The sequence below is a fragment of the Sminthopsis crassicaudata genome, chromosome 4, assembly GCF_048593235.1.
Source record: "Sminthopsis crassicaudata isolate SCR6 chromosome 4, ASM4859323v1, whole genome shotgun sequence".
Lineage (NCBI taxonomy): Eukaryota > Metazoa > Chordata > Mammalia > Dasyuromorphia > Dasyuridae > Sminthopsis > Sminthopsis crassicaudata.
In genome coordinates, this window is record NC_133620.1 from 237,631,465 (window position 1) to 237,648,516 (window position 17,052).

The 17,052-nt window shown below is 33.3% G+C and overlaps 1 protein-coding gene across 1 annotated transcript in view; it reads left to right on the forward strand.

Annotated features, from left to right (window-relative positions):
- Window positions 1-17,052, forward strand: part of IMPG1 (interphotoreceptor matrix proteoglycan 1) — a 102,979-nt gene that overhangs the window by 64,545 nt on the left and 21,382 nt on the right. The window contains exon 12 of the mRNA XM_074265432.1: window positions 11,513-12,081. Within this exon, the coding sequence (XP_074121533.1) occupies window positions 11,513-12,081 (569 nt within the window). The remainder of the gene's footprint in view (window positions 1-11,512; window positions 12,082-17,052) is intronic.

Genomic DNA, 17,052 nt, shown 5'->3' on the forward strand with positions numbered 1-17,052 from the left:
CTAGCCATTTGATTAAAAAGACATTGGCAACAGCAACTCAACCAATGGGAAAAAATATTCATATTTAACAGAGAGACCTTTTTACCAGAGGGGAAAATTTGAGTTCATTAAAATCACTACAAAATATTCCAAACTTAAACCTTTCCATTCTTTTCCTCTTATTCAATTCTAGACACAGTTCATCATTCAGCTAGAGTGTCTGTCCAAGATATATTTAATAAGAAACTAGCTCTATGGATTATCTCTCCAATTGCAAAGCATAATCTGGAAGAAAAAAGACTTCAAAATAGGATTGTAAGAGCTGGAAGAGATCTCAGCCAAATACTTTCTCAGCCTGGGCTTTACTCTTTTAGATATCTTGTGTCATTAACCTACTTATTCATTCAACAAACATTAAACATGTATTATATGCAAAACCCATGGTGAAAAACTAAGTCATATTAATATTCCAATTATGAATATATCCCAAATCCCCTGAAAGAGGTGAAAGCATCACACTTGAATTGCCCTCCAAATCAATTAGTTGAGTACAAATTATTTGAAAGAAGGGGTTGCTTGTACAAAACTAGACTATTTATCACTCCAGGATGCCTTTCCCTTGATGCCTCAGTCAATACTAACCTTCCCTTTTCTCAAATTTCATCTACCACTTTCTTTTTCTCTCTCTTCTAAATGTTCCTGTGTTATTTCGAATCCTTCTTGGCCTCTCTTCAGCATTTGGTACTGCCAATTAATTCTCCATGGAGTCTCTCTCCTTGGTTTTCCCTATCAATTACTCCTCAATCTCTTTTGCTGATTCTTTAACCATGTTTCACACAACCTTTCTCTCTCTTTATCTCTGTTTCTTTCTCTATCTCTGTCTCTCTTATTCTGAATCTTTCTCTCTTTCTCTGTCTCCATCTGTCTCTATCTTTCTCTGTCTCTCTCACTCTGTCTCTCTCTCTCTCTACACACACACACACACACACACACACACACACACACATACACACACACACACACACAAACTGTGCATGCTCCCCAGAGTTTTTAACCTTGCACCACGACTTTTGGAATATGTTCTAGATTAACAGCAAAAAAAAAGACCTGAGTTCATCTAATTTATCTTCCTCGTTTTGCAGAGAGGGAAATTGAGGCCCAGAGAGGTAATATGATTTACTCCCGTCACACAGAAAGTAAGAGACCAATTCAGGATTTAAATATTGATCCTTTGACTCCAAGTCCATTGAATTACATGGATATATAAATAGACAGACATACGTACTATGAATGGACAAGTGGATAGTTAGATTGATAGTTAAATAGACAGGTAAATGATAGGTAAATGTATATACATAAATATTATATGTATGTATGTATGTATGAATATACTCCTATAAAGTCTTTCTTTCCTAATATTTGGCTTTCATTCTAGATATTCAAACATGTATAGGCATATATTGAGAAGAAAATACAGAATGTGTATGTGTGTATATGTGTGTGTGCATGTTACATGTTTTTAACAAATGGCAAGGCATAAAGAAATACATAAGACAAAATCTGATAGGTCATTCCATAAGTAGAAAACTGGCATAGGATCCCTTCTTTTTAATGATGAGAGTACTTCATTTCTGTTACAATATTTTAAAACATTTTTATGTAATGATATGATAGGTATTTTTAGCAAGTAGATTCTAAGAGATTTGTTTTGAATGTCTATCAAAGCAAAAAATAAATAAATAAATAAAACCTCATCTATGACTTTCAAAGCAAATGAAGTTTTTATCATAAGAAACTAGATACACCCCCACACAGTAAGACCTTAGATCAGAGTTTTGAGATACTGGCTTATAATATTTTTAATGTTTTGGAGAAGCTTCTGGTCTACTTAATTTAATTTGTTTTTATTTTTAAAACTTTTATATCCATTTCAAAATATAAAAAGAAAAAATGCCATGTGCACAATATAACATAAGAGAGAATTCAAAATATGAGACAAATTTCCACTTCAAGAAAACCTATATAATAAATATTGCACATTGCATTCAGAGCTGTCCATCTTTGCTTCTTTGTAGGTTTTCTTTTGTTCTCTCCTGTGCATTTTTTACTTTATTCTTTTTTCCCCTTTCCTCTGGCCCACCTTCTTAAGTTCAGATATATTTATATTTATCTATCTGTATATATGTGATTATATATATATATATACATTCATGCATATATATGTATGTTTATACACATGCATATATACATATGTACATCTATGTAAGGCCATATTATGCTTGGTCATCTTTTGTTTCTCTGAAAGTGAATAAGTCCAACTCTTTCCAAATTTTTCTAAATCTACCAACTCATTTTCTATATCACAGTAATATTCTAATATTTTATTATCTAGTTATTTTAAATAATCTAAAAGAATATTGATTAATATAGCTGGCATATAGTATTATTTCCCTATTTTTTCCTATTTGAATAAACATGTTAGCTTTAACTTTGTCTGAGATCAATTATTATTAATCCTGATGTTTTTCTAATAAGTTCTACTTCTAATCATTATTATGTTTGTGTGTATCTCTTATTCTCTATCCTTACTGACTCCTTTGATTTACTTCTACCTGCTACCTTGTCTTGATGTTATTTAACCTATTCCACCAGCATCCTTTCCTTATTCTCTTCCCCCATCTTTTCCCTTCCTCTTTATCCCATTCCTATTAATCCATACATCTTATTTCATTTCCAGTTATCCTAGATAAATACTAATGCATTGATAAAGAGAAAGTGATATTGGATGCACAGCTAGCAAGAATAAAAATAGCCAGAAGTCCATTTTTATCAATAACCTTATAATAAATCTCAATCCATCCTAGAAGTGAATACCAACTAAGATTACAAGCAATGATCTCCCTTGCATGTGTCCATTTCACAATGAACTTATTTGTATCTAAAGGTTCATCTTCTCATAGAACCTAATCATGGTCTCTACCAGAACAGTGCCCACAAACTTAAGCTGGAACCAGATGGGGCTTTTTCTAGTTACATGATAATGACTTCAATTTAGGTAACTGATTTTTAAGGGAAAGCAACTTGAGATAACTTTGTTCCTGAAAAAAGAGAGTCCAATATAATAGAATTGTGAGCCTGCAGAGTTTTGCATTTTACAAAATAATACTTTTTCCCTGCTTAGAATAGGGTATTAAAAGTGGGCTGACAAATATGACTGGTACTTTGGCGTCAGGGATGAAGAATGTCAAATAATACTCCTTAAATATGGGCCAAGCTTGGTTGACTGTTGGGTAGCAGCTGGACCAGGAGTCAAAAAGACCTGAATTTGTATTGACATCTCAAATACATACTAGTTATGTCACCTTGGACAACTCACTTAATCTCTATCTGCCTATTAATTATTTGACTTATATGATCTTAGGATCATATAAGACTATATGGAAAGCACTTTACAAATCTTAAACTACTATTTAAATGGTAGCTATCATATATATCAAGAAAGCAGCTTAGCAATATAATTTTTTGTAGTACTTCATTTATGGGAGAAAAGAATCTTTCCACCCTATCCTAATAAAAATTAATAAGCAAAATAATAAGAGCTAGCAGTTATATAATACGTTAATATTTGAAAAGTACTGCAACAATCCTTCTAGGTTGATGCTATTATTATGATGCTATTATTACCTCATTTTCAGATGAAGAAATTAAGGCAGACAGAGGTTAAATAATTTCTGAAGGTCACACAGATAGTAAATATTTGGGGCTGGATTTTAGCTTATCTTCCTGACTCCTCATCTAGTATTGCATCCATTGTACCCCCTAGTTCTGAAAAAGTTCAGCAAAATTAATAGATGAATCAAAAGAACTTGACAGTATCTGCAATGTTCCATGCCTATAGTTCCCCAACTCTACAAAAAGAGAGAGACAAATTTCCTTATTTCCTTTTCAGAGCCAATTATTGGCTCTGAATATATGTATTTTTACTCTTAAGAATGAACACTGACCAAAAAAAATTAACATTGACCAAAAAATGGCATAATAACATTAGATTATATAGCTCTAACTTATCTGGTTTAATTACTTGGAAAATTAAGTAATTAGAAAATATGGTACAATATCTAGGAATTTACACAAAGAATTATGTGAACACAATCCAGTAAGATGTATTATGATTTGTGAAATGACTTTTAAAATGTTTTTTACTTAGTGAACCATCAGTCCCATGAGGTTCTCTGTTGTGGTATCATAAGGCTATGACTATACAACATTTGAACAAAAGGTTAAGTTATCAAAATAAGTTTCCTTCAAGGTTTATCTGTTCAATTTTCTGTCCCTTTTGCTTATGAAGTTATCATAATGTTATGAACAATGTCCAAAAGCTGACGGTGTAATTCCTTGAGAAGAAATGATCTCACCCAAGGTACCACTATTTCCAGTTGTAGAGAAGTTTGGGGAATTCACCTGCCACCATCAAATCTTAGAGATGTTGTCTTCTAGTCTCCAAAAGAAAACAATTAATAGAAAAGAATTGAAAATTATTAAGAAACTGAAAAATAGTTATATTAAAGAAAGCTTAAGGAATAAATAAGTATTATTTAACAGTAAAAATAGTGGATCACTATTCTTTTTCTACATTGTGTACAATGTAAAAGGAAATTAGCTTCCATGTTATTATGAATAAAGAATAGATTTAACTGATAAAACATTAAAATTAATTGAATACTTAAAGAATATATGGAACTTCGCTGAAAAATATTTTAATATTTTATTATTTTTATTAAATATAGAGATCTCCAGTCCATATGGTTTATGATCATCCCTTCCTAAAGATGATAGTGTAGATAGCAACAAGGAGGCAACTCTGAGCCTATTATACTATCAGGATTGACCATAAAATCTGAGATTCCTAAGGGACTTATCATCTATTTCAAAGCTTCTTTAACTATGGGATTGCATAACTGAATGTGAGGATCATGAAATTATATTCCATTATCAGTAACTTTGATTTTTGTACATGTCTTATATACTTATATACCCTGGGTTGTGCAAAAATTTTTTGCATGAAAAAGGAGTTGCAAGTGAAAAAAGTTGAAGAAATACTGACCTATTCCAGTATTAACTCAAAAGTTTCAGAATATTCAATATCTTCTATCCTTTTGAAGGTCACTTCTCCATCCCAAGGAGTCTATGGATAATTTTAGAGTGTCCATGTACTTGGATCCAAAGGAAGAAAATATATCTCTATTCAATATGATTGATTTCCTTAATTTTCTATGCATTTTAAAACATTATTCTGAAAAAGGATCCATAAGCTTCACCAGACTGCCAAAGGGGAAGCATTTATTAAGCACCTACAAGATTCAAGGCACAACGCTAAACATTTTGTAAGTGTAATTTAATCCTCACAATAACTCTAAAAGGTAGGTATTACTACCTTCATTTATAATTGAGAAATCTCAGGCAGATAAAAGTTAAATGGGTTGTCCAGAGTTACACATCTAATAAGTGTATGAGGCTGGATTTTAACTCAGGTTTCACTGACTTCAGGTCCAGGACTCTATCTACTACATTACCTAACTACCTCAAGGTGGGGCTGGAGAAGACTAAACAGAGGTTCTCAATACACACACAAAAGGTTACAAATCCATGAATTCCAGCCTTCATTTTTACCCTTGAATATCATAAAAAGACTTTCAAATTCTTTTGTACAACCCAGAGACTACCTGAGGCTAGTTTTGTAATTGTCAAAAATAAAATGGAAATTAAACTAGACTGACATAATTTATTTTTTATAAACATGTACTGAGAGGTGCCATGCTCTAATCATCTACTTCCTTTCCAAGTATTTACAAATTATTTCTTCAATGTTCTTAGAATTTCACCATCAAACGGCATCAAATCCACCAGCCTATCACTTGGTGTAGATAACATAATCATCATCATTGTTGTTTGTTTTTAATTTGCAAAGATCTTTATTATATTATCATACTTAAACTTTATAAGAACCTTGTGATAAAACTAATGCAGGTGTGACCATTCTCACTTTTCAGTTTAGGATATAGATTCAGAAATGTTCAATAATTTCCCCAGGATCACACAAATAAGTTAGCGTTGGACCCAGGTCTTGCTGGTGGCATATTCAATACTTTATTCACTAAACAATTCAGCATGTTTTTGAGAATTGGGATGTTTGGCACTTATCTCATAGCATCTCTACTATTATTATTCCCCATTACCTCTCAAAGACCACTGGACAGTGATTCAACAATTGTATCAGCAAGTCTTTTCATTGCATAAGAATAGAATTCATCCAAGTCAAGTGGCTTGAACTCATTTATCTTAGATTTTAATTCCCTGTTAACCATTTCTGTTCCATTTTTCCCAAGTTGAAGATCATTCACCTTATTAAAGAAAGCATTAGCAAAAAAAAAAATTGAATTCTACTTTTGCTTCATCTTTCACTCTTCCCCCTCAAGAATAAATCCTAGTTATCCTTGCAGTGGTTTTCTTCTTAATTCCAATAGAGCCTTTTAAAAGCCTTTTTTTGTTGTCCTCATTGCATTTTTTAAAAATCTGCTCTTAGTGGGATTTGGGCTTTCTATGTTTTTTTTTTCACAGGATTTTACCACTTTCATATTCATCCTTATTTTTCAGTCCTGGTATATATCTTTTTTATAAGTTAACATGTCAGGAAGTTTCCTTGCTCCTTCAACTTCATGAGCAACTAGGTGGCACAGGGGATAGAAGTGTATAGAATATGGGCCTGAAGTCAGAAATCCCTGACTTCAAATCTGGCTTCACATGTACTTAATAGTTATGTTTCTCTGGGCAAGTCATTTAATCTTGTCTGCCTCAGTTCCTCATCTATAAAATGAGCTGGAGAAAAAAAATTAAAAACCACTCCAATGCCTTTTCCAAGAAAACTCCTAATGAAGTCACAAATAATCAAACACAACTGAACAACATCTGTCTCTATGATAATCTTACCCTCTTCTTCTTTATTAAAATCAATTATAAATAAAACAAAGGAATTTCATTCTTAAAATATTGTGATCTCTCTTGCTCAAGTCCCCTTTTCTAGACTCAGTATATTTTACCTATTATATCTCTGAACTTATGGAATTATATTCTCTTAGAAGCTAGCATACATGTCAGCCAATACTCAGTTGTTACATATCATAAATTCTAAAATGCTCTGATCATTGCCAAGTTTCCTGTCATTTCCAGCTCAATCAGGTCCCTTATTCTGTAAGAATTATACTTTAAACAACTTCTACCTGCTGAAAGATGAGGGGGAGGAACTTGTCTGCAAGATAAGTTAGGATTTATCATCTCTGCTTTTAACATAGAGAGAGAAGCAGATGTCCAAATAGTTGAAGTCCCCCATCATAACTATATCCTGATGTCATGCCAGCCTTGTGATCTGCTTCAGAAATTCATCATCCAAATCCTCCAGCTGGCCTGGAGGCCTGCCATGCTAAGCATTACCAGAGCTGATACTGCATCTATTCTGAGGCTAATAGTGCCAAAGCTGATAATCCCACTGTGATATTGCTTCTGTTCCTCCATGCTTTGATAGTTGAAATTAAAAACAAAATTATTAGCATAAACTTTTTGTTGAAAATATTCCACCATGCACAATTTTCTTCAAGTAATAGCCATAAAAATGAAATAAAAAATTATGCTAACAGGAATCAAAACCTACATAAGAAAATAAATGGCCCTGCTTTGGTTCACTTTGATTTTATTAATGTCGCACAAATACATTGATATTTTCATGGTGTCTTCTATGGTTATATTACATTATGACATAAGAATCAAATAAAACAAAATTCTCTGTTTTTAGCTATTTTTTCTATTAATCAATTTATAAACTTTTATAAACCACCATCCATCTACCATTCATGTCAGGGAAACAAAGAAAAAGATCAAATTCATCCCTTATAGACATTACATTCTATAGGGAAAGAAAACATCTGCATATATAAGTAGAGACAAAATAAATACAAAATATGTTGAAACAATACCAAAAATGGGGGAAAGGATAGAATAGGCACTAGCCCTAGAAGATCAGAAAAGGTTTCATGAAGGAAATTGTATTTGAGTTAATCATTAAATAACAGTAAAGATTCTAAGAAATGAAAAAGAAATTACAGGCATAAAAGATAGTCTTTGTAAAGGCACTGAGATAGGAGTTGGAATGTCATGTGTGAGAGAGCAAGAATATTAGCATGGCTAGATGAGAAAGAGAATGAAGAGGAATTAGATATAATAAATTTATAAAGCTGTTAGAGACAGATCATGAGTGATTTAAATGTCACATAAAGGAAGCTCTATTTGATCCAAGAAGTAAGAGGGAAGTCACTGGAGGTTATTGAGCAAGAAATTATATATTCAGAACTGTTCTTTAGTAATAACACTTAGGCAAATGTAGGAGATGGCCTGGAGAAGGGATAGATAGATTTGAGTCAGGAAGACCAATTAGTAGGCTATCACACTAGAGGGTCAAAACTAGGATGGTAGGTGAGAGAACAGAAAGTATATGGCTGCAAGATACATTGTGAAGAGTTGTCCATTAATGACTATGTGCAGTAAAGGACCAAAGAGTTAGGAATTGGGGCAGCTAGCTGGCACAGTGGATAGATAGAGCACTAGCCCTGAAGTCAGGAGGATCTGAGTTCAAGTCTGGCCTCAGACTAGCTAGCTAGCTGTGTGATCCTGAGCAAGTCACTTAACCCCATTGCTTCCCCTCCAAACGTAAAATAAAAATTAAAAATTAAAAAAAAGAGTTAGGGATTATTTTGAAGTTGTAAACCACTATGACTGGAAGGATGATAAAGTCCTTGACAAAAATATGGAGGTTATGGTAGTAGAATTTGAAAGGAAAGATAATACATTTTAGACTTGTTTTATATATGCTGTTTGGGATCCAACAGAACATCTAGTCATAATGTCTAATAGGAAGATGGCTACATGAGACTAAATCTCAGGAAAAATCAGAGTTGATATCAATAGATCTGAGAATGAAAAATGTAGATAAGATAATTGAATCCGTGAGAGGTTATGAGTTCACCAAAAGAGGGAGAAAAAGCCCATCGCAGAGATTTGAGAAATATGCCCATTTGGGGGCATCATATATATAATACTACAGCAAAGTCATATGAGCCTTCTTAATCAATTCTTCTAGCTTCAATTGTCTAGCTTCAGGATATACAGATATGAGAAGCAATAGTCATACATGTAGGAGCAAAACAGAAAGTAATGTCATAAAAAACCAGTGAAGAGAGATTATGCAGGAAGAGACAGTGATCAGCTGAATCAAAAGCTACAAAGAGATTAAAAATAGATCATAAAGAATAAGAACCCAAAAAGGCCATTCATTTTGGCAGCTAAGAAATAATTGGTTATATCAAGAGATTTGTTTCAAGTAGATAGTGGTGGTGGTTGTTAATTTGGAGGTTTTTTAAACATGGGGGAGAAGACCATGGTTGCAAACAAAAGTAACTGAGGCAAGATTTGTCTGTTCTTTTTACCTAAAGAGAAGTAGCCATGTTCTATACTCATCATTTTGTTCTGAAGCCAAAATAGAATATAATGATCCTAGGCTTGCATATGCTTAAACTGAATGATTTGTCAATAAGACAGAGAAAACAGCTTATCTTTGGACCTGTTTAGATGTTACCATTTAAAGACTCAGATTACAAAGTTAAGTGATGAAAATTATTTATGAATAGAATTGATGTATTTACTTAAGATGAGTCAGAGCCTATGCATTACATAACATATTCCAAAATAATTCAAAGCCTTGCAAATTAGAGCCATGCCCATGCAAGGGCAGGGTGATAAAGTGTACAGCAAAAATTCTAAGTGCCATAGACTTCTCCAATGCAAAGCATGAATAGAAACGACCAAAAGTCATATTCTGATAAGAGGGATCTAAACAGTTTTCTAAGTCTCAAAGAAGTCAAAGCAAAATGCTGATGTCACAAAACATTCCATTTATTCCTAATGCTTTTCCATAGATACTTAAGTTAATTTATATTATCAGTGGATCCCCAAGGACAATTTAGCTCATAGAGCTCAGCATTTCACAGACTGCTGAGTAAATTCCTTAGATAAAAATATTCTTCAGTTCCACAAACTACAGAGGTCAAGTGAGCAGGGTGTCACAGCAAAGAAACTGGCAGTGATTTGACAAAAATAATAACCACTAATATAATTTTACCCTTCAAATCTATTTATCACTCAAAATCTCAGATTTACTGATCTTACTGTAGTAAGCTGACAGAAGAAGCCAGAGATTGCATCACTGATTTCAGATAGTCCATTCATCAAATGCTTCGTATTTGGACTTCAACATCATTTCCCCAGATATTTGCCAAGTTGCTCCTGTAGCAATTACAGAATTCCTCCTATGTGGATACACCTAATCTTTTACCTATATGTGGTATACTTGATTTATGAGTGCTGAACAATTTTTTCATATCCAACCACATATTTCTATGAGAGCTTTATTTAACATTTCAGGCTCAAAGATAAGTAGTATTGGCTCTACATTGCAATATTAGGATAATGTTTTTCAATGATCCAGTGGAAACTGATCAAAGAAGGCAACCCAGAACTGCTGAGTCAATATCAAGTGACAGGGACATTAAATGTCAAAAATCCAGATGGCTCCTACACAAAAGTTATTTAGGAAACATAGTAAGAGTGAAGTGAAAAATGGGTAGATCAGCCTTGGAGTCAAGAAGACCTGACCTGGGTTCAAATTACCCTGTCTATGATACATACTAGCTATGATCTTGTTGAAAACATTTAACTTCTCAGATCTACTAAACACATTAGAGATAAGTTTCAGAGTAAGTATCATTTTGAATTGATAGGAATCCCTACATGAATAAAATCATAGGTTAATTTTTTTTTGGTTAGAATGGAATGATTGCTGAGTTGTAGAGCTGGGCAGTTTTCATGTCAGGAATTCTCTACTTTAAAAAAAATCAGATTCAAACTAAAATAAAAGAGTAATTTTTATTCAAATATGCATACACCCACACATACACATCCTAGAATCCCCATCTGTAGTAATACTATTCCAATTGAATTGTATTTATTAAATTGATTTAAAAAAACAAGCAATCAATAAGGATTTATTAAGTACCTACTAAGCATTGGTCACTATACAGGGTAGTACTGAAGCAAAGAAGAGTCCAGGGCTGGATATATGAGTCTAGGAGTCATCTGTGTAAAAGTGATAATGGAACTTAGGGACATGATGAAACCAGCAAGAAAATAGATAGAGCCTTGATGAACACATACAGAAACTAGGACATAGATAAATATATATGTGTGTGTGCATATAATTGCATATAATATATGTATGTATATTATATATATATATGTATATATACATATATATATGTTTGCTCTGGTTTTTAAATACAAAGAATTTACTTTTTAAAATTCAAATGAAAAATGTTTGTATTTTTAACATGAAACTGAATTGAAATGTTCTTTATTCTTTTGATATTCTTAGGGGAACTTCCAGATGTAATGGAATCATCAGGTGATGCTTCTGCAGAAACCATAGACTCCTTTTGGTCTCCTTTTGGTTCAGCATCTCCCACCCAAATGGAATCTTTGTCATTTTTCACTGGATGGAGTGACTTCTCTCAAACTGAACAAGCAGGCATATTTCCCATTGATCAACACTGGGATCAAACAACAACTGATCAAACAACTTTACTTCCAGTGGTAGCTAGCCCTGTCTATAGTCAATCTATTTCTCAAACCACAATCTCCTCAGTGACTTCAGGAAGTAGCCCACACATTTCATCTACCCAGGACAAGGTCCAAGGGCTTGACAGAATAGACGAAGTGATGGTAGATGTTGGCTATTCTTTCACTCCAGAAGCCAGCTCAGTAGACACCACCTTAACCAGCACCTTGAAATACATTACCACTAGCTCTATGACTACAGTCACCAAAGGAAAAGAATTGGTGGTGTTCTTTAGTCTGAGAGTCACAAATGTGCCCTTTTCAAATGACCTCTTCAATAAGAGTTCTCAGGAATATCAAGACCTGGAGCAACAATTCATACAGTTGGTGAGTGAACTCCTTAAAAATGCTTTGAGTTTCTTTTCCTCTGTTGTTTTTTGCTTTATAATATAATTACTGTCTCAGATAGCATTCCAGGTTAGAGGAGACATGCTCCTCTGACAATTGCTGCCGGAAGCATTCAAATAGAAGGCATTCTGATCAGATCAGACCAGTGACCTTTCCTGTAACAATGAGGGCAGGCTCTGCTTTACTATCTAATGAGAAGAGATTCATACTTAAGACTATTTAGTAACATTTATACCTAGCTTGACTTCAATAAAATAATCAAAGCTCTCCTAGCAAACCAAGTGTGGGAGCTAGAAACAATGCTTATAAATGAGCTCCTCATAATTTATAATGCCACAAGCTAGCTTCAAGAAAATCTGACAGAAAGTGTTCAAAGCTTGATTGGACACACTAAATGCATTCTGATGGTTCTTCCAAAATTCTGTCAAATAAAAAGAGCTCAAACAATCACTCTTCTTAACCTATCATACAGACCTGGGGAAAGATAGTAACAGATATTGAGATATTGAGCATCTTAAAAATTCACCTGATTTGTCAAGCTCACACTTACTCTGTTTGAGGATAAAGATAGGGAGTAAAAGCAATGATTTCACTAGGATGGGAAATACCCAGAGGAGGAAACTTTACCAAAGCAAGTTTTTGCTTTCTCTGAAATGTATAGTTGTAGATACTTCCCTAAAGTACTAAGACAATAAGTGACTTTCCCAGAATCACAAAGCTAATATGAATCAGAAGTAAGATGTGAATCTGGATTTCTGAGACCAACTCCACTTTGTTTACATCAAGCTATATAGCTTAATTTATATTGAGGCATCAAAGCTGAAATTATCTGAGTTTAAATCTCACCTCAGATACATACTGTATGATCCTGAGCAAGTCATTTAACTTTTCAGTACCTCAGACAAGTCTTAAGGATTATAAATTAAAGGATAGTTTTATATTTACATCAGTAGAGTGAGTTTCCTACTCTGATGAAATCTTGGGTCAAAACCATGTCTATCCCTTCTGTCCAAAACAATGTGCAAAGCACTGTAACCCTTTGAAAATATAAAATTAAACAATTTCTGCTCTCAACGGAGCAGAAATTTTCTACTAGAAAAAAACAGTAATGGGTTACATACAAAATACCAAATCTCCAGTATTTTTGAAAATAATAAAACCAATTTTGTTGTACAATTCAAACAGCAGTTTGACTCACCATAAAAAACCTGAATGATAGCAGGTTCTCTATGGATACTTATATTTTATGAAATGACTTGAGTTTTTAAAATGCTTTTAAGAAATATTTTTGAGAGATACAGCATGAGAGAATAGCATCTTGGACATAGACAAAGTAAGGAAGGATATCTGTATTCCAATCCCAGTCCAAATATTTAACAATTAAGTGACTTTGAGGATGTTACTTAAGTTAGAGGCAGCTAGGTGGTACAGGGCCCATATCACTGGGCCTAGAGACAGAAGACCCAAGTTTGAATCCCCCTGAAGACACTTTCTAGATCTGTAACTCTGAGCAAGTCACCTAAACTGTTGCTGTGGTGGTATGGTGGTTGTTCTTGTTCTTGTTGCTGTTTGTCATTCATGAAGAAGACCAGTCACAATATGACAATGATGTCTTAATTTGAGATGAATTAGTTAGCCACAGTTTCTTTAACTCTAAAATGGGGAGGTAATAATAGTACTTACCTACCTTTCAATGTTGTTATAAAAACCAAAAGAGACAATATTTGTAAAGTGCTTAACATAGTATCTGACACATAGTAGGCATGTATTATATGCTCCTTTCCTTTCTTTCTTCCTTCTATGAGTTTCAATGTAAGCTTCATCAAATGAGTATCATAATACTTGTGTACCCACTTCAGAAATATATTGAGGAAAGTGTTCTATACATCTATAGAAGTCCAAATAGTTGGTCTTGTTCTACAGGTGAGGAAAATGAGATCCAAGTCTCTGTACAAAGTTATGCAGCTGGTGATTACTAGGCCAGTGATCTTTCCAATTTAAATAGCATCATAGATTTAGAGTTAAAAGAAATTTTAGAGGCCTTCAGGTCCTAACTGCTCAATTTATAAAATAGAATACAATTATAAAATTGGATGTTATAGAATAAAATACAACAGAAGCAACACAATCTGGTAAATAAAAAGCTAACCTGTCAGGAAAAAAAACGAAATTCAAGTCCTGCCTCTAACACATACTGGCCATATGACCCCAAAGAAGTCAATTATCTTTTCAGTGATCTAGGCAATTCTCTAGGAACATATAAGTCACAGAGCAGATGCTAACCTGCTTTGGTAGAAGAGATTTTTCTCATCAAGGAAATCTCTATCCCAATTTAATAAAATATATTTATAATTCATAAAATGCTTTCTTCATAACAACCCTTAAAGGGAAGCACATACAAATATCGTTCCCATTTTGCTAATGAAGCCCAGAAAATTTTAGTGGTTACACAGAGCTGGGCAATAGAAGAGTTTGGATTTGAACTCAGTATTTTTCTGTCCAATTTTTTGCATTCTACCTGTTGTCACTCATTCTACCATACTTTTGAGTAAATACAAAAATAAAATGCCTCACACAAACACTAGAGTCTTTAATAGTACCCAACAGACTTCAAATGTAAAATGTTAAAATTTTGTTAATTTTACAATCCCAAAATATCATTTCACACTTACCAAACTGGCTAAAATGATGAAGGGGAAAGCAAAAAGCATTGTGGGAGATATGGAAAAAGTGGGACACTAGTTCACTGTTGGTGGAATTGTCAATTAATCCAACCATTTTAGAGAGCAATTTAGAGCTATGCTCAAAGATTAAACCACTCATATCATTTGACCCAGCAATACCACAATTGTATCTATTTCCAAAAATGACTAGGGAAAAAGGAAAACAATCTATATATTTTAAATTATTTATAACAACTCTCTTTGTGGTGGCAAAGAAGTGGAAATTTCAGGGATGCCCACCAATTGGGTAATGGCTGAACAAATTGTATTACATGATTGTGATGGAATGCTTTTGTGCTATAAGAAATTATGAATTCAGTCATCTTAGAAAAACATGGAGAAACTTGTGTGAAATAATGAAGAACAAAATGAGTAGAACCAAGAAAATATTCTCTATAGTAATAGCAATATTTTAAGAATAACTTTGAGCAAATAAGTCATTTTGACTATTATAAACATCCAAATTAAATATAGAGATATAAAGAAAGATGCTGCCTCCAATAGATTAAGACAGATAGGGTCAAGTGACTTGTCCAGGGTCACATAGATATTAAGTGTCTGAGGCTGAATTTGGACTTAAGTCTTTCTGACTCCAGATGCAGTGTTCTAGCCACTAAGCCATCTATCTACCTCATTTTAATCTTATTCATGAACAATGGGGTCCCAACTATAATATTCCTGACAAGTGGAAGCAACCCACTCTTATAGCAGTCTACTGAATTTTTTGATAGCTTTCATTGTTAAGAAGTCTTTCCTTACATTGAACCTAATTTGACTACTTTTAAACTTCCACCCATTTCTCTTGAGATAGCTCTTGCTATCTTCTGGAGAAAAATAGAACAAGTTGAAATGATGATTCTTCAAATTTTTAATCAAAGATATCATGTTTTCTTGATTCTTCTATTCACTGGAGTAAATAAACCCAATTCTTTCAATTGATCCTTATACAAATGAACTCAAGGCCCTTCACCATCCTAGTTACCCTCCCATGGATAGTCTGCAGCTTATAAGCATCCATCTTAATACATTCAGAACTAAAAAGATTGTTTAAATGAAGTTTGATAATGGCAGGCAGAATATAATGGCATTATCAACCCCCCTTTCCCAGAAGCTATGTGTCTTTATACAACCCAACATCAAATTTAGCTTTTTTGACCATCTCGTTAAGCTGCAATCTCATCCAGATCATGCAGTCTGCTAAAACCCTTAGGCATTTTTCAAAACAACTGCTAACTATCCATACCTCACCAATCTTGTCCTTGCAGAGCTGAATTTTTTTACCCAAGTGCAATATTTTACATTTATCTCTATTGAAGTACTTCTTATTAGATTCAGCCCAATGCTTCAGCCTGACAAAATCTATAAGAGCAACTTTGAATGAATAAGTAATTTTGACTATTATAAATACCCAAATTAACTATAAAAGACATGTGAAGAAAAATGCTATCTGCATCCAGAGAAAGAAATGATAAGTGGAAGTATGTATAGAATAATTTTACATGTAATTTTACCTATTGTGTCTAATGGTAGACATCTTGAATGGGGAGAGAGAAAAGAGGAGGAAAGATTTACATGATAACTTTATTATAAATTTAAAAGGAATAGCAAGTTACTTATACATAACAGACTTTCAGTTTCATTGTGCCTTTTTTATTATACTGTGCTATAAAAATGCTTGTTTTTTTCCATAAATTAAAAATAAAATAAGTACATTTAAAAATTTAAATTGATCCCAACTCTATTATCCAATATCTTAGCTACAATTTTGTTATCCAATAGGATAACACTAGGAAGCCATTCTTCCTAGTTTTATGTTCTGCAAAGTGTCAAGCATATTATTATATTATATTATTGCCTTTGTAATAGTCATTGATAAAAATATTAAATAACACAAAGCCAATCACAGATTCCTGAAGTATTTTCCTGGAGACCTCTTGCCATGGTGACACTGAACCAATTACACTTTGAGACATCATACAACAAGTTCTGAATATATCTGATTGTATTATCACCTGTATAATACAAAATATTTGTCAAAAGTTTTGCCAAAAATCTAGGTAAACTCTATATCATTCCTGAAATCCTGGAAACAAAAAAAAATGGGGTATGGCTGGCATGACCTACTCTTGATAAAGCCATGTTAGCCCTTTATAATATCTGCTTCCCTATTTAAGTGATTCATTTTTAATGATCAGTTCTAAAATTTTCTCAGAAATCAAACTCAATT